Source organism: Tachyglossus aculeatus, chromosome 22 (genome assembly GCF_015852505.1).
Source record: "Tachyglossus aculeatus isolate mTacAcu1 chromosome 22, mTacAcu1.pri, whole genome shotgun sequence".
Lineage (NCBI taxonomy): Eukaryota > Metazoa > Chordata > Mammalia > Monotremata > Tachyglossidae > Tachyglossus > Tachyglossus aculeatus.
Genome location: NC_052087.1, coordinates 52,025,786 through 52,048,096, shown reverse-complemented (window position 1 = coordinate 52,048,096; position 22,311 = coordinate 52,025,786). Strand labels below are relative to the sequence as shown.

The following is a 22,311-nucleotide window of genomic DNA, read 5'->3' as shown; positions in this document are numbered from 1 at the left end:
GGGCCGGGGGGGGGGGGGCAATAAGGCAGACCTCAAAAAGCAGGTCGGAGAGGAACAAAGACAGTGATTCTGTGCTCCGCCTCCATAGGAACCAGCCTTCTCCAAATTACCCACCCACAACACCGCCCACCGCCCCCCTCGCATTGCACTTTGTCCCACTTTTGAATATTTCTGGCCCCCACCCTATTCACCGTCTCCCTTCCTATCCCCTCTGTCTCCTTGAGAGGTGAAGCCAGGTCTAACTTAAAACATTTTTTTTTTAAACTGCTACCAAAAATGCCTCTATTGCATTCTCCCCCACCCCAAGCCCAGGTCGCCGTCGTTTAAAAAACGTGCGGACAAAGTTGCTTTGTAATTATCGGCTTTATTTATTTACCCCTACAGCTCCCAATTGTTCCTTGGTTCCAGTTTCCTTAATAAAAAGAAAAAAAATCCTTAACGAAAAGTCACTGGCCAAACACGGGTTTCCACACAATTTTTGTTTCCTGGGGTTCTCTGCCGCTAGAGAGGAGGCGGGGTTTGCCGTCGCTTGGATTTCTTCTCATCCTGATGAGAATTAATCCACCCTTAGGTAGCCATCCCCAGGCAGGCAGGCAAAACTTGCCAGCCGAGGCACAAAGAGAGAGTTTTCGGCAACTTGGCCCCGTCGCAAACTTGACCCCCAAGTCTGAGACTGGGCAAAGGTCAGCTGACCGCAGGCCTGGGTATCTCACTGCTCCAGAACTCAGCCTGGTCAGTCAGTCACTCATATTTATCATCATCATCATCAATCGTATTTATTGAGCGCTTACTATGTGCAGAGCACTGTACTAAGCGCTTGGGAAGTCCAAATTGGCAACATATAGAGACAGTCCCTACCCAACAGTGGGCTCACAGTCTAAAAGGGGGAGACAGAGAACAAAACCAAACATACTAACAAAATAAAATAAATAGAATAGATATGTACAAGTAAAATAAATAGAGTAATAAATATGTACAAACATATACATATATACAGGTGCTGTGGGGAAGGGAAGGAGGTAAGACGGGGGGATGGAGAGGGGGGCGAGGGGGAGAGGAAGGAAGGGGCTCAGTCTGGGAAGGCCTCCTGGAGGAGGTGAGCTCTCAGCAGTGCCTTGAGCGCTTACGGTGCTCAAGCGCTTATTGAGCGCTTATGGTGTGCAGAGCACCGTACTAAGCACTTGGGAGAGCTCAATAAAACAATAGCGCGAAGGGCCCGGCTCTGCCAATCACTTGCTGAGACACCTTGGTCAAGTCACTTAATGTCCCAGAAAGTTACCTCATCTGTAAAATCAATCAATCGTATTTATTGAGCGCTTACTGTGTGCAGAGCACTGGACTAAGCGCTTGGGAAGTACAAGTTGGCAACATGTAGAGACGGTCCCTACCCAACAGTGGGCTCACAGTCTAGAAAAGCCTCTAAAATGAGGCTCCTCCCTCCAACTTGGAGGGAGGACAGGAACAGCCTCCAGCCTGATTAACTCTTAGCTACCCTGGCGCTTAGAACAGTGCTTGACATATAGTAAGTGCTTCAAATGGTGCTTGACAAATAGTAAGCGCTTAGCAAGTACCATAAGAAGAAACCAAAATAAAAAGCAAGGAGCCCAATCAGAGGATGGTGGGGTGAAGTGGGAGAGGTGTGTGTGTGAGAGAGAAAGAAGAGAACACCTTGGTCGTCATCATCATCATCAATCATATTTATTGAGCACTTACTGTGTGCAGAGCACTGTACTAAGCGCTTGGGAAGTACAAGTTGGCAACATATAGAGACAGTCCCTACCCAACAGTGAAGCATCTGACTTTTGATCCAAAGTCAGCTGTGTGACTTTGGGCAAGTCATTTAACTTCTCTGTGCCTCGGTTGCCTCGTCTGTAAAATGGGGATTAAGACTGTGAGCCCCCGTGGGACAACCTAATCACCTTGTAACCTCCCCAGCGCTTAGAACAGTGCCTTGCACATAGTAAGTGCTTAATAAATGCCATCATTAATTAAAAAAGACCGGTTGATGGGGGGCCATCAGAGAGAATGTCCTTGCAAGCCCTCCCCAGTCTTGCTTCTGGCTCGGGGGGGACTTTGGGATCCATTGCTATTGCGGGGAGAAAGCCTGGCGCCTACTGTGTGCAGAGTGCTGTACTAGGCGTTAGGGAGAATACAACATAAAGGACATTCCCTGGCCACAACGAGCTTACAGTCTAGAGGGGGACAGACATGAATAGAAAGAAAGAAATGAAGGATATGGACAAAAGTGTTGTGGGGCTGAGAAGGAGGATGAATAAAGGGAGCGAGTCAGGGTGATGCAGAAGGGAGAGCTCATCTCTAGACTCAGCTCGCTATGGGCAGGAAATATGTCTGTTTATTTTATTGTACTCTCCCAAGCGCTTAGTACAGTGCTCTGCACACAGTAAGTGCTCAATAAATATGATTGAATGAAGGAATTAATGAAAGGGGGGAGGGATGGGTACCCCAGCCGCCCTCGCACCCCCTTCTCCGGGCCCAGGATTTGGTAGGCCTGACTGACGAGGGGAGACCAGCCCCCCCAGGACTGGCAGCCCCCTGCCCTCTGTGCAGTCATATTGGACACCCCTGCAATTGACCGGCCCCCCCGCCCCTGCCCCCGCAGGCCCCCATCCCCACCGGAGCTGAAAGAGGGGCAGGCCCTTTCCGACCAGGCCTGAGTTGGGTTCGTCCCAGCCTCTGCCTCACGCTGAGGCAAATCGAGGTTTCTCGTTTTCAGACACAGCTGGGAGCCTGGATAGCCCGTCTCCATCCAAAGCGTGAAATTCCAATTCGCACCAAAGTCCAAAAAAACGCAAAAAAACCCCCCAAAACACCCCGCCGGCCTCCCGAGACGGTGACTCGGGCAGCCGGAAAGGTGAAATCCGGCTCCCGCGTGACGTCGGCCGCGGGGGCCGAGGCCAGACGATCTCCGCGGGGGCGAGATTGGGGCGAGGGTTGGGGGGCCGGGCTGACGTCGGCAGATGATACCACTGCCGATGGGCTTTGGGGAAGTACACCCGGGCATCCTTGCCTGTTTTCAAGCCCCCCCAAGGGAGGGCCCTGTGGGCAATAACCCATTTATTGTACAGCCTTTCATCGTAGGCGACAAGAGGAGCAAACCGGAAAACGAGGGACGATGCACACACACACACAAATACACACTCACACACGAATACACACACACACACGCACATATCCCGGGTCCCTCGCCGTTCTCCGGGCTCTCGAGCATAAGGCTAAGCCAGAACTGACACCTAATCGGGGACACGGGACGCTCGTCCGGTCGTCGGGGGAGAGGAGGATCTCAAAGCAATTCTGGTCTGGGAAGGAGCAGGATGTAGGTGATGAGGTGGGGTGGGAGACGGGAAGGGGCGAGGGGATGGCTATTCCACGTCCACTATCAGCGGAGCCATGTAGTCGGAGTATTTGATTCCAAAGGTGATGCCTTGGCTGCCGGGTTTGATCAGGGAGACCTGTGGGCGGAAGAAGATGGACGTGTATAATAAAGAGGTACATGGCGGTATTTGTTGAGCGCGCATACTGTGTGCCAAGCACGAGGGTGGGTACAATACGATCGGATAGAGATCCTGACAACAAGGGGCTCCCAGTCCAACGTGGGGGTCGGGGTAAGGACAGGTATTTTTCTTACTCCTCCCTCAGGAATAAGAAAAATTCCTCCCTTATGTCAAACAGGTGTCTGTTTTACAGATGCGGAAACTGAGGTAGCGAGCAGTTAATTTTTTTTGGTGGGGGAAGGATACCTGTTAAGCGCTTACTATGTGCTAGGCATCATCATCATCATCATCAATCGTATTTTTTGAGCGCTTACTGTGTGCAGAGCACTGTACTAAGCGCTTGGGAAGTACAAGTTGGCAACATAGACTGTGAGCCCACTGTTGGGTAGGGACTGTCTCTATGTGTTGCCAATTTGTACTTCCCAAGCGCTTAGTACAGTGCTCTGCCCATAGTAAGCGCTCAATAAATACGATTGATTGATTGATTGATTGATATAGAGACAGTCCCTACCCAACAGTGGGCTCACGGTCTAAAAGGGGGAAACTTAGGCACTGTACTAAGCCCTGAGGTAAATACAAGTTTGTCACGTTGGACATAATCCATGTCCCACATGGGGCTCACGGTCTTAACTACCCATTTTACAGTTGAGGTACCTGAGGCACAGAGAAGTGAAGTGACTTGGCCAAGGTCACACAGCAGACAAGTGGCGGAGGCAGGATTAGAACCCAGGTCCTTCTGATTCCCAGGCGCTTGCTCTATCCACTAGGCCACCCTGCTTCTCAAGTGACTTGTTGCTCCTTAAGAGACTTGCTCATGGTCACGTAGCTTGAGGAGCTAGGATTAGATCCCAGGTCCCTGCTTTTCCCTCCGAACCATGATGTTTCACCTTCCATGATTCCCAGATTATTCATTCATTCCTTCCATCATATTTATTGAGCGCTTACTGTGTGCAAAGCACTGTACTAAGCACTTGGATCACTCCAGATTACTCTGGAGTAGGAGGAGGAGAGGGGAAAACAGGCCGAGAGCCAGTTGTGGAGCCGGGAGGGAGGTGAATTCAGAACACAGTTGCAGCTCGGCCCCTGCCCCCAGGACCAGATGATGCTTATGGTACTTGTTAAGTGCTTGCTATGTGCCAAGCACTGTACTAAGCGCTGGGGTAGGTATAAGCACTTAGTACAGCGCTCTGCACACAGTAAGCGCTCAATAAATGCGATTGAATATAAACTAATGCCGGCTCCACCACTTGCCTGTTGTGACCTCGAGGACCCTCTCTATATGTTGCCAAATTGTACTTCCCAAGCGCTTAGTACAGTGCTCTGCACACAGTAAGCGCTCAATAAATACGATTGAATGAATGAATGAATGAATGAGCAAGTCACTTCACTTTTCTGTGCCTCAGTTACCCCATCCGTAAAATGGGGATTGAGACAGTGAGCCCCATGTGGGACAGGGACTGTGTCCAACCTGATTACCTTGATTCCACCCCAGCGCTTAGTACGGTGCCTGGCACATAGTAAATGTTTAACTATTACTCTATTTATTTATCTTGTACATATCTATTCTATTTATTTTATTTTGTTAGTATGTTTGGTTTTGTTCTCTGTCTCCCCCTTCTAGACTGTGAGCCCGCTGTTGTTGGGTAGGGACTGTCTCTATATGTTGCCGGCTTGTACTTCCCAAGCGCTTAGTACAGTGCTCTGCACACAGTAAGCGCTCAATAAATACGATTGATTGATTGATCGATTAACAAATGCCACAATTATTATTATTTTAATCGGGTTCGATCCAGTCCCTATCCCACATGGGACTCACACTCTAATTAAGAGGAGGATTGAATCCCCCTTTTCCAGAGGAGGGAACTGAGGCACAGAGAAGTAAAGTGCCTTGCCCAAGGTCACGCGGCACACAACTGGCCGAGGCAGAACTAGAACCCAGGCCTCTGACTCCCCGGGTGGGCGGCTCTTTCAGGTAGGACACACTGCTTCCCTGAGAGGAACTGGATTTGGGGCGGGGGGCAAGGATGGTTCCTTTCAAGCCCCCCTTTCTTCCCCATCCTCCCAGCTCTCTGCTCTGGGAAGCCACGAGGGACCTTTACTTGTTGCCAACTTGTACTTCCCAAGCGCTTAGTCCAGTGCTCTGCACACAGTAAGCGCTCAATAAATACGATTGATTGATTTACCTTTCCCAAGCCGGAAAGTCCTGGCCTCTCTGAGGGAGGAATGAGCCACTGGCTCCGAAATTGCAGTTTTGGGCTACTTTGGAGCCAGAAATGGAGTGGGGTGAGAGGTCAGGGAAGGGGACTCCTCTCCCTCCCGTCTCCCCCCGCCATTCCACGAGGTCAACAGCTCTGTTGTAAGTTCTCAGAATTGTCAATCAATCAATCAATCGTATTTATTGAGTGCTTACTATGTGCAGAGCGCTGTACTAAGCGCTTGGGAAGTACAAATTGGCAACATATAGAGACCGTCCCTACCCAACAGTGGGCTCACAGTCTAAAAGGGGGAGACAGAGAACAAAACCAAACATACTAACAGAATAAAATGAATAGATATGTACAAGTAAAATAAATAAATAGAGTAATAAATACGTACAAACATATATACATATATACAGGTGCTGTGGGGAAGGGAAGGAGGTAAGATGGGGGGGATGGAGAGGGGAATGGAATTGTCCATTCATTCATTCATTCACTGTCATATTTATTGAGAGCTTACTGTGTGCTCAATAAATACTGTACTAGGCGCTTGGGAAGTACAAGTCGGCGACATATAGAGACGGTCTCTACCCACCAACGGGTTTATAGTCTAGAAGGGGGAGACAGACAACAAAACCAAACATGTAGACAGGTGTCAAAATCGTCAGAACAAATAGAATTACAGCTTCCATGCACATCATTAACAAAATAACTAGTAAATATGCCCGACCTGACCTGAGCTCAGAAAAGAAACTTGTCAGGAAAACAATCTGATCCGTGGTTCTGAGTGACCCCCCACCCCATCCCCATTAAGATATATATATCTTTATATACTTGTATATGCTTGTATATATGTTTGTACATATTTACTACTCTATTTATTTTACTTGTACATAACTATTCTATTTATTTTATTTTGTTAGTATGTTTGGTTTTGTTCTCTGTCTCCCCCTTTTAGACTGTGAGCCCACTGTTGGGTAGGGACTGTCTCTATATGTTGCCAGCTTGTACTTCCCAAGCGCTTAGTACAGTGCTCTGCACACAGTAAGCGCTCAATAAATAATAATAATAATAATGGCATTTATTAAGCGCTTACTATGTGCAAAGCACTGTTCTAAGCCCTGGGGAGGTCACAAGGTGATCAGGTTGTTCCACGGGGGACTCACAGTCTTAATCCCCATTTTACAGATGAGGGAACTGAGGCCCAGAGAAGTGAAGTGACTTGCCCAGAGTCACCCAGCTGACAAGTGGTGGAGCTGGGATTTGAACCCATGACCTCTGACTCCAAAGCTCGGGCTCTTTCCACTGAGCCATGATTTGATTGATTGATTGAGTGATTGATTGATAAAGATGGGGGACCCCTGCTGTGGACCCTGTTGGAAGGACCCTGGATCTGGGAACAAGGAGGCCCGAGTAGTGGTCCCAACGCCGCCTGCAAGGACTCTGCCGGTGGTGGTGGCGAAGGATGCCGACTGGAGAAACACCCTGTGCTTTCCGTGAGATGGATGAAACCAACGGGAATCCTGAAAGTGCTTAGTACAGTGCCTGGTATGTAGTAAGTGCTTAACAAATACTATATAAAAAAAGAAAGATGACTGGCTGATGAGGGCGGTGAAGGCTGTAGTGGCTACTATTTCTCAATGGGCTGCCCCTCGTCCTCACACCCGGCCCCAGCCCCTGCCCCCGCCTAACTTCTCCGCCTTCTCACTCTGTAATAATAATAATAATAATAATAATAATAGTATTTATTGAGCGCTTACTATGTGCAAAGCACTGTTCTAAGCACTGGGGGGATACAAGATGATCAGGTTGTCCCACGTGGGGCTCACAGTCTTAATCCCCATTTTACAGATGAGGGAACTGAGGCACAGAGAAGGTAAGTGACTTGCCCAAAGTCATACAGCTGACAATTGGCGGAGCTGGGATTTGAACCCATGACCGCTGACTCCAAAGCCCTTTCCACTGAGCCACACTGCTTCTCTTAATTGATTGTACCAATCAATCAATCGTATTTATTGAGCGCTTACTGTGTGCAGAGCACTGTACTAAGTGCTTGGGAAGTACAAGGTGGCAACCACTGGCAGGGGTGACTGGTACTTTGCAAACCACCCACACGAGGATCAACTCCCAGCCTGAGCCCAGTAGTCAGAAAGACCTGAATTCTAATCCCAGTTCCTCCCCTCGTCTGCCACGTGACCTGTAGCAAGTCACTTCGCTTCTCTGTGCCTCGGTTACCTCAACTGTACAATGGGGAATAAGATTGTGAGTCCCCTGAGGGGCAGAAACTGTGTCCAACTTGATTAGTTTGTATCTACCTCAGCGCTTAGTACAGTGCCTGGCACATTCATTCATTCATTCAATCGTATTTATTGAGTGCTTACTGTGTGCAGAGTACTGTACTAAGCGCTTGGGAAGTACAAGTTGGCAACATATAGAGACGGTCCCTACCCAACAGCGGGATCACAGTCTAAAAGATCAGGTTGTCCCACGGGGGGCTCCCAGTCTTCATCCCCATTTGACAGATGAGGGAACTCTCCCAGGCGCTTAATACAGTCGTCTACCCACAGTAAACACTCAGTAAGTATCATTGACTGATTGATTGTGCACTGAGATGGAGGTTTAGAGGATACAAAGACTGAAGATTAGCTGAACGGCTGAGTCGTGGGCAAAAATCACCTCACATTGGATGCAAGAATCATCATCATCATCATTATCAATCGTATTTATTGAGCGCTTACTGTGTGCAGAGCACTGGACTAAGCGCTTGGGAAGTACAAGTTGGCAACATATAGAGACAGTCAATCAATCAATCAATCAATCAATCGTATTTATTGAGCGCTTACTATGTGCAGAGCACTGTACTAAGCGCTTGGTAAGTACAAATTGGCAACACATAGAGACAGTCCCTACCCAACAGTGGGCTCACAGTCTAAAAGGGGGAGACAGAGAACAAAACCAAACATACTAACAAAATAAAATAAATAGAATAGATATGTACAAGTAAAATAACTAAATAGAGTAATAAATATGTCCAAACATATATACATATATACAGGTGCTGTGGGGAAGGGAAGGAGGTAAGATGGGGGGATGGAGAGGGGGACGAGGGGGAGAGGAAGGAAGGGGCTCAGTGTTTGAAGGCCTCCTGGAGGAGGTGAGCTCTCAGTAGGGCCTTGAAGGGAAGAAGAGAGCGAGCTTGGCGGATGGGCAGAGGGATTGGGGGCATTCCAGGCCCGGGGGATGACGTGGGCCGGGGGTCGATGGCGGGACAGGCGAGAACGAGGTACGGTGAGGAGATTAGCGGTGGAGGAGCGGAGGTTGCGGGCTGGGCTGGAGAAGGAGAGAAGGGAGGTGAGGTAGGAGGGGGCGAGGTGATGGAGAGCCTTGAAGCCCAGGGTGAGGAGTTTCTGCCTGATGCGCAGATTGATTGGTAGCCACTGGAGATTTTTGAGGAGGGGAGTAATATGCCCAGAGCGTTTCTGGACAAAGATAATCCGGGCAGCAGCATGAAGTATGGATTAAAGTGGGGAGAGACACGAGGATGGGAGATCAGAGAGAAGGCTGATGCAGTAGTCCAGACGGGATAGGATGAGAGCTTGAACGAGCAGGGTAGCGGTTTGGATGGAGAGGAAAGGGCAGATCTTGGCAGGGGCCCCCAAATCAGGCCCAAAGGGGCTGTCCTCCCCCCCTGCCCCCATGTCCCTCTCTCCTCCTGACCCCTCTTCCTTACCTTCCCTAGGGTGTATGTTCCCGGTCCGGGTTTCTGGGATTTATCTCCCGGCGGCACGTTTCTCGTGGTGATGGAGAACCCTGGGGCCCGGTTCTTGAACAGGTCAAGTTCGGTCATCCGATAGGCGGCAGGGCCTGGTGTCTGGAAGAACAATAACAATAATAATAATAATAGAGAAGCAGCCTGTGCTCTATCCACTCACCATAGGGAATGTCTCCGACCTGACTTGCTTGTATCCATAATAATAATAATAATAATTTTTAGACTGTGAGCCCACTGTTGGGTAGGGACTGTCTCTATATGTTGCCAATTTGTACTTCCCAAGCGCTTAGTACAGTGCTCTGCACATAGTAAGCGCTCAGTAAATACGATTGATGATGATAATAATAATAATAGAGAAGCAGCCTGTGCTCTATCCACTCACCATAGGGACTGTCTCCGACCTGACTTGCTTGTATCCACCCCAGCTATTAGAACAGTGTGTAATAAGCGCAGAACAAATACCGCAATTATTATTATTAGCTACTATTTTTTCCACCTGAGTTAGTGGGGAGGGAAAGGAGTTGTCAAATCCCGCCAGGGGATTTGACATATTAATACAACAATAAACGGACACATTCCCTGCCCACAGTGAGAAGCAGCGTGACTCGGTGGGAACAGCCCGGGCTTTGAAGTCGGAGGTCATGGGTTCAAATCGCGGCTCCGCCAATTGTCAGCTGTGTGACTTTGGGCAAGTCACAACTTCTCTGGGCCTCAGTGACCTCATCTGCCAAATGGGGATGAAGACTGTGAGTCCCCCGTGGGACAACCTGATCACCTTGTAACCTCCCCAGCGCTTAGAACAGTGCTTTGCACATAGTCAGCGCTTAATAAATGCTATCATTAAATAGTGGCTAGAGACTGGTTCCGGTAGTCAGAAGGACCTGGGTTCTAATCCCGGGCAGGCCACTTGTGTGCTGTATGACGTCGGGTAAGTCACTGAACGTCTCTGGGCTTCCGTTACCTCATCTGTAAAATGGGGATTAAGACGGTGAGCCCCATGGGGCATATGGACTGTGTCCAACCTGATGATCTTGTATCTGTCCCTGTGCCTAGTTGCGTCTGGAACATAGTAAGCGCTTAACAAATACCATTTAAAAAAAAGTATGTACTAGCATTCAGTGAATCAACTGATCAATCAGTGGTATGCCTTGAGCACTGACTATGAGTAGAGCACTGTACTAAGCACTTGGGAGAGTCCAAAAGAGCTGACATGAGCTCATTGTGGACAGGGACTGTGTGTTTATTTTTCTATTGTATTATTATCTATTATTCTTCTTCTCCCAAGTGCTTAGTACAGTGTTCTGCCTGCACTAAGCGCTCAATAAATATGATTGAATGAACGGATAAATGATCTTTATCTCAGATAAAGAGCTCAGAGTATGTTGCCAATTTGTACTTCCCACGCGCTTAGTACAGTGCTCTGCACACAGTAAGCACTCCATAAATACAATTGATGATGATGATGATGATCTTTGACTTCAAGAAGCATCCAATCTAAAATCAATCAATCAATCAATCGTATTTATTGAGCGCTTACTATGTGCAGAGCACTGTACTAAGCGCTTGGGAAGTACAAATTGGCAACACATAGAGACAGTCCCTACCCAACAGTGGGCTCACAGTCTAAAAGGGGGAGGCAGAGAACAAAGCCAAACATACCAAAAAAATAAAATAAATAGGATAGAAATGTACAAGTAAAATAAATAAATAAATAGAGTAATAAATATGTAAAAATTAAAAATAAAAATCAGTTAGAGGCAATAAAATATGAAGACTGGTGGACTTAAATGCTCCTCCTAGGGACTGTGGGAGCTAAATTGTTCGGGGGGCATGCAAATGCCAAGGCGAGAGGTCAGACTCTAGCAAAACTTCCTGGGAAAAGATTTTAAACTACTGTATTGCCTAGTGGAAAAAGCACGGGCCTAGGGTTCTAACAACAACAATAATAATAATAATAATGGTATTTGTTAAGCTCTTACTATGTGCCAAGCACTGGGGTAGATACAAGGTAACCAGGTTGTCCCACGTGGGGCTCACAGACTTCACGTCCATTTTACTGATGAGGGAACTGAGGCCCGGAGAAGTGAAGAGACTTGCCCAAAGTCACTCAGCCTATATGTGGCGGAGCTAGGATTAGAACCCATGACTTCTGTCTCCCAAGCCCAGGCTGTTTTCACTAAGCCACTCTGCTTCTCTCAATCAATCAATCGTATTTATTGAGCGCTTACTGTGTGCGGAGCACTGTACTAAGCGCTTGGGAAGTACAAGTTGGCAACATATCATCATCAATCGTATTTATTGAGCGCTTACGGTGTGCAGAGCACTGTACTAAGCGCTTGGGAAGTACAAGTTGGCAACATATAGAGACGGTCCCTACCCAACAGTGGGCTCACAGTCTAGAAGGAAAATCTTGGAGAATGCGGACATCGAACCCGCTACCTCTCACATGCTAAGCGAGTGCTCTACCATTTGAGCTAATTCTCCTCTCCTAATCCCTGCTCTACCACTTCTCTGCCGTGTGACCTTGGGGAAGTCACTTCCACTTGTCTGTGCCTCAGTTCCCTCACCTGTAAAATGGTGATTGAGACCGTGAGCCCCACATGGGACAGGGACTGTGTCCAATACAATATGCTTGTATCCACCCCAGCGCCTAGTACATCACATGGCACATAGTACTTAACAATTCCTTCTGCATCGCCCTGACTTGCCCCTTTGCTCTTCCCCCCTCCGGGCCCCAAAGCACTCATGTCCAGATTTGTCATTTTATTTCATCATCATCATCATCATCAATCGTATTTATTGAGCGCTTACTATGTGCAGAGCACTGTACTAAGCGCTTGGGAAGTACAAACTGGCAACACATAGAGACAGTCCCTACCCAACAGTGGGCTCACAGTCTAAAAGGGGGAGACAGAGAACAAAACCAAACATACCAACAAAATAAAATAAATAGGATAGATATGTACAAGTAAAATAAATAAATAGAGTAATAAATATGTAAAACCATATATACATATATACAGGTGCTGTGGGGAAGGGAAGGAGGTAAGATGGGGGGGTGGAGAGGGGGATGAGGGGGAGAGGAAGGAAGGGGCTCAGTCTGGGAAGGCCTCCTGGAGGAGGTGATTATTATTTATTTGTATCGGCATCTGTCTCCCCCACTCTAGACTGTGAGCTCATTGTGGACAGGGAATGTCGCTGTTTATTGTTGTACCGTACTTTCCCAAGCGCTTATTACAGTGCTCTAGCACTCAATAAATGATTGAATGAATGAATGAATGAACAAATACCATAATTGTTATATTATTTACATTCGGGAGGCTGTGTGAAGCAGGGGGCTGAACGAGATGACCCCAGAGCGCTCCAGCTCCAGGGTCAATCTCTCTCTTATCCAAGGCTTCTCCTTCCTCCCCAGCAGTTCGGCCCCTTCCACCCCAGAGCGGCTCGTACAAGATGGAAATTCATCCACTAGCCCCCTCCTTCCTCCCTTGACTAGCCCCCCTTCTCCCTCTCCCTTCTGCATCGCCCTGACTTGCTCCCTTTATCACCGCCACCCCCCTCCTGTCCCAGCCCCACAGCACTTACACCCAAATCTGTCAGTTTCTTTCTATTCGTCATCATCATCAATCGTATTTATTGAGCGCTTACTGTGTGCAGAGCACCGTACGAAGCGCTTGGGAAGTACAAGTTGGCAACATATTCATGTGTGCCTCCCCCTCTAATAATAATAATGATAGCATTTATTAAGCGCTTACTATGTGCAAAGCATCGTTCGAAGCGCTGGGGAGGTTACAAGGTGATCAGGTTGTCCCACGGGGGGCTCACAGTCTTAATCCCTATTTTACAGATGAGGTAACTGAGGTGCAGAGAAGTGACTTGCCTAAAGTCACACAGCTGAACCCGTGACCTCTGACTCCAAAGCCCGGGCTCTTTCCACTGAGCCACGCTGCTTCTAGGCCGTAAACTCGTTAATGGGAAGGGAATATGTCCATTAATTGTTGTATTGTACTGTCCCAAGCGCTTAGTCCAGTGCTCTGCACATTGTAAGGGCTCAATAACTATGACGGATTGACGGACTGGCTGGCTCCCTTGGCCTGGATGTGGCTGGGAGTCCTGGGTCCCCATGGTCGTGGCTCTGGGGGGTCCCCCATTGGGGTGCGGGCCCGCGTACCTTGGCGAGATCGTCCGCGAAGCCCCCCAGCTGGTTCTTCCCCGTGATGGAGTAACAGGGCCGGGATGATTTGCTGACAGCCCGGGGCCCGTTGACTGAAGGAAGCACGTAGGCCGCGGGACCTGCATTGGGGGAGCCCCACGGGCCGGTCAGCAGCCGGACCCCCCCAACCCCAGGAGCCGCGACCCCTCCTCCCTGCCTTCCCACGGTCCTGCCCCCGACCCGAGATGTGAACCAGAGAGAGGGGAGGGGGTCGGGGCTGAGGAAAGCAGATGGCTGTGGTCCCCCCCCACCACACTCCACGACCACCCCAGGCAGACACTCTGCTGAGTCTGGGGGAAGCAGAGGGGGACCCCCTCTCCCAAACCTCTCTCCCAATCCTGCCTCTGGCCTGGAATGCCTTCCCTCCTATCCTCATTCAAAGCCTTATTCAAGGCCCATCTCCTCCCAGAGGCCTGCCTTTTTCTTTCTTTCTTTCTTTCTTTCTTTCTTTCTTTCTTTCTTTCTTTCTTTCTTTCTTTCTTTCTTTCTTTCTTTCTCTCTTTCTCTCTTTCTCTCTTTCTCTCTTTCTTTCTCTTTCTCTCTTTCTCTCTTTCTCTCTTTCTCTCTTTCTCTCTTTCTCTCTTTCTTTCTTTCTTTCTTTCTTTCTTTCTTTCCTTTCTTTCTTTCTTTCTTTCTTTCCTTCCTTCCTTCCTTCCTTCCTTCCTTCCTTCCCCTTCCTTCCTTCCTTCCTTCCTTCCTTCCTTCCTTCCTTCCTCTCCCCCTCGTCCCCCTCTCCATCCCCCCCATCTTACCTCCTTCCCTTCCCCACAGCACCTGTATAGATGTATATATGTTTGTACGTATTTTTTACTCTATTTATTTATTTATTTTACTTGTACATATCTATTCTATTTATTTTATTTTGTTAGTATGTTTGGTTTTGATCTCTGTCTCCCCCTTTTAGACTGTGAGCCCACTGTTGGGTAGGGACTGTCTCTATATGTTGCCATCTTGTACTTCCCAAGGGCTTAATACAGTGCTCTGCACCCAGTAAGCGCTTAATAAATGTGATTGATTGATTGACTAAGCCCCCCTTTCCTCTTCTCCCACTCCCTTCTGCATCACCCTGACTCACTCCCTTTATTCATCCCCCCTCCCAGCCCCACACCACTTATGTCCATACCTGTCATTTATTTATTTATATATGTTGCCAATTTGTACTTCCCAAGCGCTTTGTACAGTGCTCTGCACATAGTAAGCACTCAATAAATACGATTGATGATGATGATGATGATTTATTTCTCTTGATGCCTGCCTCCCCCTCTAGACTGTAAGCTCATTGTGGGCAGGGAATGTGTCTGTTTATTGTTGCACTGGACTCTCCCAACCGCTTAGCACTGTGCTCTGCATACAGTAAATCAATCAATCAATCGTATTTATTGAGCGCTTACTGTGTGCAGAGCACTGTACTAAGCGCTTGGGAAGTACAAGTTGGCAACATATACAGTCCCTACCCAACAGTGGGCTCACAGTCTAAAAGACTGTAAATGCTCCATAAATACAATTGAATGGATGAATAAATAAATAAATGATATTGTGGGCAGGGAACATTGTCTGCTTATTGTAATACTGTCCACTCCCAAGCTTTTAGTACAGTGCTCTGCACACAGTAAGTGCTCAATAAATATAGCTGAATGAATGAATGAACACACAAACAGATCCTTTTCTCCTCTTCCACCCTCCCTACCCATCTGCTCATGGGGCAGCTGGATCTTCAGGGTAGTTCACTTTTCCTGACTCAGGTGGACTTTTTAGTTACCTAAAAAGTTAGTTTTACTACCTTTAATTTAGTTTACTTTAGTTTAGTTTTTAGCTTAGGTCCGGGAAGGACCTGAAGGTAACAGGGAAAAAAATGACCCCACCCCCAGTGATAACCGGGTCTACTGGCTAACCCATTGGGAAACCCACTGGCCAACTCACCAACCCACCAGACAACCCATTGGACAACCCACTAACCAACCGATTGGTCAACCTGCTAGTCAATCTGCTAGTCAATCCACTAGTAATAATAATAATTATGTTGTTAAGCACTTATTATGTGCTAAGCACTGTTCGAAGTGCTGGGGTAGATCCAAATTAATCAGGTTGGACGCAGTCCCTGTCCAACACGGGGCTCACAGTCTTCATCCCCATTTTACAGATGAGGTAGGTGAGGCCCAGAGAGGTGAAGTGACTTGCCCAAGGTCACACAGCAGACATGTGGCAGAGCCAGGATGAGAACCCAGGTCCTTCTGATCCGCAGGCCCAGACTCCGTCCACTAAGCCACACTGCTTCTCAACCAACTAGTCAACCACCTGGCAACCCACTGGACAATCCACTAATCTACCCGCTGGACAAACCACTAGTCAACTTGCTGGTCTAACCGTAAATAATAATAATTATGGTATTTGTTGAGCGCTTACTATCATCATCAATCGTATTTATTGAGCGCTTACTGTGTGCAGAGCACTGTACTAAGCGCTTAGTACTATGTGCCAAGCACTGTACTTAGCACTGGGGAAGATACAAGGTAATCAGGTTGTCCCACGTGGGGCTCACAATCTTAATCCCTGTTTTACAGATGAGGTAACTGAGGCACACAGAAGTGAAGCGACTTGCCCAAGATCATACAGCAGATAAGTGGCAGAGCTGGGATTGGAACCCACATCCTCTGACTCGCAAGCCCGGGCTTTCGCCAATCGGCCATGCTGCCCTATTCCTTAACATAAAACCTTGTTCCTCTCACAGGGACCCATTGGTTTAGGCTTCGCCCTCTTCGCCCTGAAGAGCCTCAACCCTAGCAGGGGTTTGAGCGGGTGGGCCGCACCCTGCCCTCACCTGGGGTGTTGTCCACTTGGAAGCTCTTGCCCCTCAAGGCGATGGTTTGGCTGGGGGGAGACTTGTAGATGTACCTGTTGGCCCTCTCTGCGTAGTAATCACCTAATAAAAATAAATGAAAATGGTATTTGTTAAGCACTTAGTACTTAAGTGCTAGACGCAAGGTAATTGGTTTGGACATTAGGCTCCCAGTCATCATCCCACATTAGGCTCCCAGTCATCATCCCCATTTTACAGATGAGGGAACTGAAGCCAAGAGAAGTTAAGTGACTAGCCCAGGGTCACACAGCAGACAACTGGCAGAGTCAGGATTAGAACCCAAGCCCCTCTGACTCCCGAGCCCATTCTCTCTCCACTAGACCATGCTGCTTCGCTGCCTAGAGCAGGAGAGCAAAGTGGGGCAGGCCAGTGTGGGCCAGGAAGGAGGAGGAATCGGAGGAGTCAGTGATGTGCCCAGTGGGAGTATATGGTTGGGGGCGAGGGACGAGTGGGGCCTCCATCCTGATGCTGCCGTTCACACACCCCAGGGAGGAAAACAACGCCAATCAATCAATCAATCAATCATATTTATTGAGCGCTTACTGTGTGCAGAGCACTGTACTAAGTGCTTGGGACGTACAAGCTGGCAACATATAGAGACAGTCCCTACCCAACAGTGGGCTCACAGTCTAGAAGGGGGAGACAGAGAACAAAACCAAACATACTAACAAAATAAAATAAATAGAATAGATAGGTACAAGTAAAATAAATAAATAAATAGAGTAATAAATATGTACAAACATTTATACATATATACAGGTGCTGTGGGGAAGGGAAGGAGGTAAGACGGGGGGATGGAGAGGGGGATGAGGGGGAGAGGAAGGAAGGGGGTCAGTGTGGGAAGGCCTCCTGGAGGAGGTGAGCTCTCAGTAGGGCCTTGAAGGGAGGAAGAGAGCTAGCTTGGCGGATGGGCAGAGGGAGGGCATTGCGGGTGGCTGCCCTCTGCAAACCAGGCCTAGCCGTCTCAGCCCCCCACGGTAGGGCTGATCTGCGTGGACGCTCACAGCGTCAGAGATCTCCTGGGGTAATGGGAGTATCTTGGGGAGGGGCCTGGGACATTTTTCTACTCGGAGGAGCCTGAAGACAGGGCTGGGCACTCAGGCAGTTGAAACAAATCAATCAATCAATCAATCAATCGTATTTATTGAGCGCTTGGGCTTCAAGGCTGTCCATCACCTTGCCCCCTCCTACCTCACCTCCCTTCTCTCCTTCTCCAGCCCAGCCCGCACCCTCCGCTCCTCCGCCGTTAATCTCCTCACCGTACCTCGTTCTCACCTGTCCCGCTATCGACCCCCGGCCCACGTCCTCCCCCGGGCCTGGAATGCCCTCCTTCCCAACATCCGCCAAGCTAGCTCTCTTCCTCCCTTCAAGGCCCTACTGAGAGCTCACCTACTCCAGGAGGCCTTCCCAGCCTGAGCCCCTTCCTTCCTCTCCCCCTCGTCCCCCTCTCCATCTCCCCATCTTACCTTCTTCCCTTCCCCACAGCACCTGTATATATGTATATATGTTTGTACATATTTATTACTCTATTTATTTATTCATTTATTTTACTTGTACATATCTATTCTATTTATTTTATTTTGTTAATATGTTTGGTTTTGTTCTCTGTCTCCCCCTTTTAGACTGTGAGCCCACTGTTGGGTAGGGACCGTCTCTATGTGTTGCCAACTTGTACTTCCCAAGCGCTCAGTACAATGCTCTGCACACAGTAAGCGCTCAATAAATACGATTGATGATGATGATGATGATGATGATGTGCAGAGCACTGTACTAAGCGCTTGGGAAGTACAAGTTGGCAACATATAGAGACAGTCCCTACCCAACAGTGGGCTCACAGTCTAAAAGGGGGAGACAAAGACCTCTGCACACAGTAAGCGCTCAATAAATACGATTGATTGATTGATTGATTGATTGATTGATTGATGCCAGGTAATAGGGCAGAACTTCTGGGGCTTCTGGGTATTGATGCTGTCCTGTGTGCCGTCACTAGGGGGCGGGCTGGGGCAGAACGTCCAGGGCCTTCTGGGTAATGATGCTGTCCTGGGTGCCGTCACTAGGGGGCAGTGTTGGGGCATTCATTCATTCATTCAATTGTATTTATTGAGCGCTTACTGTGTGCAGAGCACTGGACTAAGCGCTTGGGAAGTACAAGTTGGCAACATACAGAGACGGTTCCTACCCAACAGTGGGCTCACGGTCTAGAAGGGGGAGACAGAGAACAAAACAAAACATATTAACAAAATAAAATTCATTCATTCAATCGTATTTATTGAGCGCTTACTGTGTGCACAGCACTGGACTAAGCGCTTGGGAAGTCCAAGTTGGCAACATCTAGAGACGGTCCCTACCCAACAGTGGGCTCACAGTCTAGAAGGGGGAGACAGACAGCAAAACAAAACATATTAACAAAATAAAATTCATTCATTCATTCATTCAATTGTATTTATGGAGCGCTTACTGTACAGTAATAAATAAATAAATAGAATAAACATGTACAAATAAAATAAATAAATTCATTCATACATTTGTATTTATTGAGCGCTTACTGTGTGCAGAGCACTGTACTAAGTGCTTGGGAAGTACAAGTCGGCAACATATAGAGACGGTCCCTACTCAACAACAGGCTCACAGTCTAGAAGGGGGAGACAGACAACAAAACAAAACATGTGGACAGGTGTCAAGTCATCAGAATAAATAGAAGTAAAGCTAGATGCAGAAACAGGGGTGCAAATTCATTCATTCGTTCATTCATTCATTCATTCAAATAATAATAATAATGGTGGTATTTATTAAGCACTTACTATGTGCAAAGCACTGTTCTAAGTGCTGGGGAGGTTACAAGGTTAGACTGTCAGCTCGATGTGGGTAGGGAATGCATCTGTTTATTGTATTGGACTCTTCCAAGCTCTTAGTCCAGTGCTCTGCGCACAGTAAGCACTTAATAAATACGATTGAATGAATAATAATAATAATGATGGCATTTATTAATCACTTACTATGTGCAAAGCACTGTTCTAAGCGCTGGGGAGGTTACAAGGTGATCAGGTTGTCCCACGGGGGGCTCACAGTCTTCAACCGCATTTTACAGATGAGGTAACTGAGGCCTAGAGAAGTGAAGTGACTTGCCCAAAGTCACATAGCTGACAATTGGCGGAGTTGGGATTTGAAACCATGACCTCTGACTCCAGAGCCCGTGCTTCTTCCATTGAGCCACGCTGCAATTGTATTTATTGAGTGCTTACTGTGTGCAAAGCATTGTGCTAAGCACTTGGGAGAGTACAATACAACAACAAACAGACATATTTCTGCCCACAATGAGCTCACAGTCTAGAGGGGGAGACAGACATTGAAATAAATAGATGGATAGATAGATAGATAGATAGATGATGGATGGATGGATGGATGGATGGATAGATAGACAGACAGACAGACAGACAGACAGATAGATAGATAGATAGATAGATAGATAATGGAGATAGATGATAGATAGATAGATAGATATAGAGATAGACAGATAGATAGATAGATAGATAGATAGATAGATGATAGATAGATAGAGACAGATAGATAGATAGATAGAGACATAGATAGATAGATAGATAGATAGATAGAGATAGAGATAGAGATAGCTAGATAGATAGATAGATAGATATAGAGATAGATAGATAGATAGATAATGGAGATAGATAGATAATGGAGATAGATAGATAGATAGATAGAGATAGATAGATAGATAGATAGATAGATAGATAGATAGATAGATAGATAGAGACCTAGATAGATAGATAGATAGATAGATAATGGAGATAGATAGATAATGGAGATAGATAGATGATAGATAGATAGATAGATAGATAGATAGATAGATAGATAGATGATAGATAGATGATAGATAGATAGAGAGAGAGAGAGAGAGAGAGAGATAGATAGATAGATAGATAGAGATAGATAGATAGATAGATAGATATAGAGATATAGAGATGGATAGATAGATAGAGACAGATTAGATAGATAGATAGATAGATAGATGATAGATAGAGAGAGATGATAGATAGATGATGGATAGATAGATAGATAGATAGATAGATAGATAGATAGATAGATATAGTAGAGATATACTCTCAGCATGGCTTAGTGGAAAGAGCCTGGGCTTTGGAGTCAGAGATCAGGGGTTCAAATCCCAGCTCCGCCAGTTGTCAGCTGTGTGCCTTTGGGCATGTCACTTAACTTCTCTGTGCCTCAGTTACCTCATGTAAAATGGGGATGAAGACTGTGAGCCCCCCATGGGACAACCTGATCACCTTGTAACCTCCCCAGCGCTTAGAACAGTGCTTTCATTCATTCAATTGTATTTATTGAGCACTTACTGTGTGCAGAGCACTGTACTAAGTGCTTGGGAAGTACAAGTTGGGCTTTTCACATAGTAAGCGCTTAATAAATGCCATCATCATCATTATTATTATTATACATCTGTGCTGTGGGGATGGGAGGGAGGCCGAATGAAGGAGCAAGTAAGAGCGAGCCCACTGTTGGGTAGGGACTGTCTCTATATGTTGCCAATTTGTACTTCCCAAGCGCTTAGCCCAGTGCTCTGCACATAGTAAGCGCTCAATAAATACGATTGATGATGACGATGATGAGTGGCGCGGAAGGGAGTGGGAGAAGAGGAGAGGAGGGCTTAGTCAGGGAAGTCTTCTTGGAGGAGATGGGCCTTCAATAAGGCTTTGAAGGAAATGCCAAGAGAAGCTTCCCTCCCCTGCCCCTTGGGAAAATGCCCTAATGCCCTCTGGGGTAGTCCAACTGCCAGCGGGCATCGTCTGGGCTACTCCAGGAGAGGCCGAGATGGCCCAACAGCTGCAGCAGAACCCAGGGTGGCTGCCCATTTGGCCTCCGTGAGGCATTTTTATTTTCTCTATTTATTTATTTATTCATTTTATTTGTACATATCTATTCTATTTCATTTTGTTAGTATGTTTGGTTCTGTTCTCTGTCTCCCCCTTTTAGACTGTGAGCCCACTGTGGGGTAGGGACTGTTTCTACATGTTGCCGATTCGTACTTCCCGAGCGCTTAGTCCAGTGCTCTGCACATAGTAAGCGCTCAATAAATACAATTGATGATGATGATGACGATGATTGGCCACGTACTCACCAGGGCCGGGAGTCAGGGTGGTCTTGGCCTCGTAACGCTTGCACATGGAATATGCCGGCGATAAGTCTTTCCCCGTCTTCTGAATGTTGGGTTGAATGTAGTAGGGACCGGGGGAGCAGATTTTGGCCAGAGGCATAGGGGCTCCCCGAAAGCTGTAAGCGGGGGCTCGGTCCTTGCCCGGGTGGTGTTTCCAAAACCCTGGGGAAACAACACAGACAGAGGGAAGGAGGCAACCCATCCATCAATCTAGGGTATTTATTGAGCACTTAATGCATGCGGAGCACTGTACCGAGGACTTTTAGACCGTGAGCCCACTGTTGGGTAGGGACCGTCTCTATACGTTGCCAACTTGTACTTCCCAAGCGCTTAGTCCAGTGCTCTGCACACAGTAAGCACTCAATAAATACGACTGATCGATCGATCGATTGACTTGGCATTATAACAGAGTTGGTAGACACGTCTCCTGCCCACAAACAGAACAGCATGGCCTAGTGGGTAGAGCATGGGCCTCGGAGTCCGAAGGACATTCGTTCATTCATTCATTCATTCAATCGTACTTATTGAGCGCTTAGTGTGTGCAGAGCACTGTACTAAGCGCTTAAGACATGGG

General features: G+C 47.4%; 1 protein-coding gene across 1 annotated transcript in view; it reads right to left on the bottom strand.

The window, feature by feature from the left end:
* Positions 1-3,033: 3,033 nt before the first annotated feature.
* ODF3 (outer dense fiber of sperm tails 3) overlaps positions 3,034-22,311 on the bottom strand; it is a 42,284-nt gene continuing 23,006 nt past the window's right edge. Inside the window, exons 3-7 of the mRNA XM_038764983.1 lie at positions 21,702-21,899; positions 16,514-16,615; positions 13,654-13,775; positions 9,441-9,581; positions 3,034-3,470 (exon numbers count right to left, since the gene is read on the bottom strand). Of these exons, the coding sequence (XP_038620911.1) occupies positions 3,381-3,470; positions 9,441-9,581; positions 13,654-13,775; positions 16,514-16,615; positions 21,702-21,899 (653 nt within the window). The 3' untranslated portion in view covers positions 3,034-3,380. The remainder of the gene's footprint in view (positions 3,471-9,440; positions 9,582-13,653; positions 13,776-16,513; positions 16,616-21,701; positions 21,900-22,311) is intronic.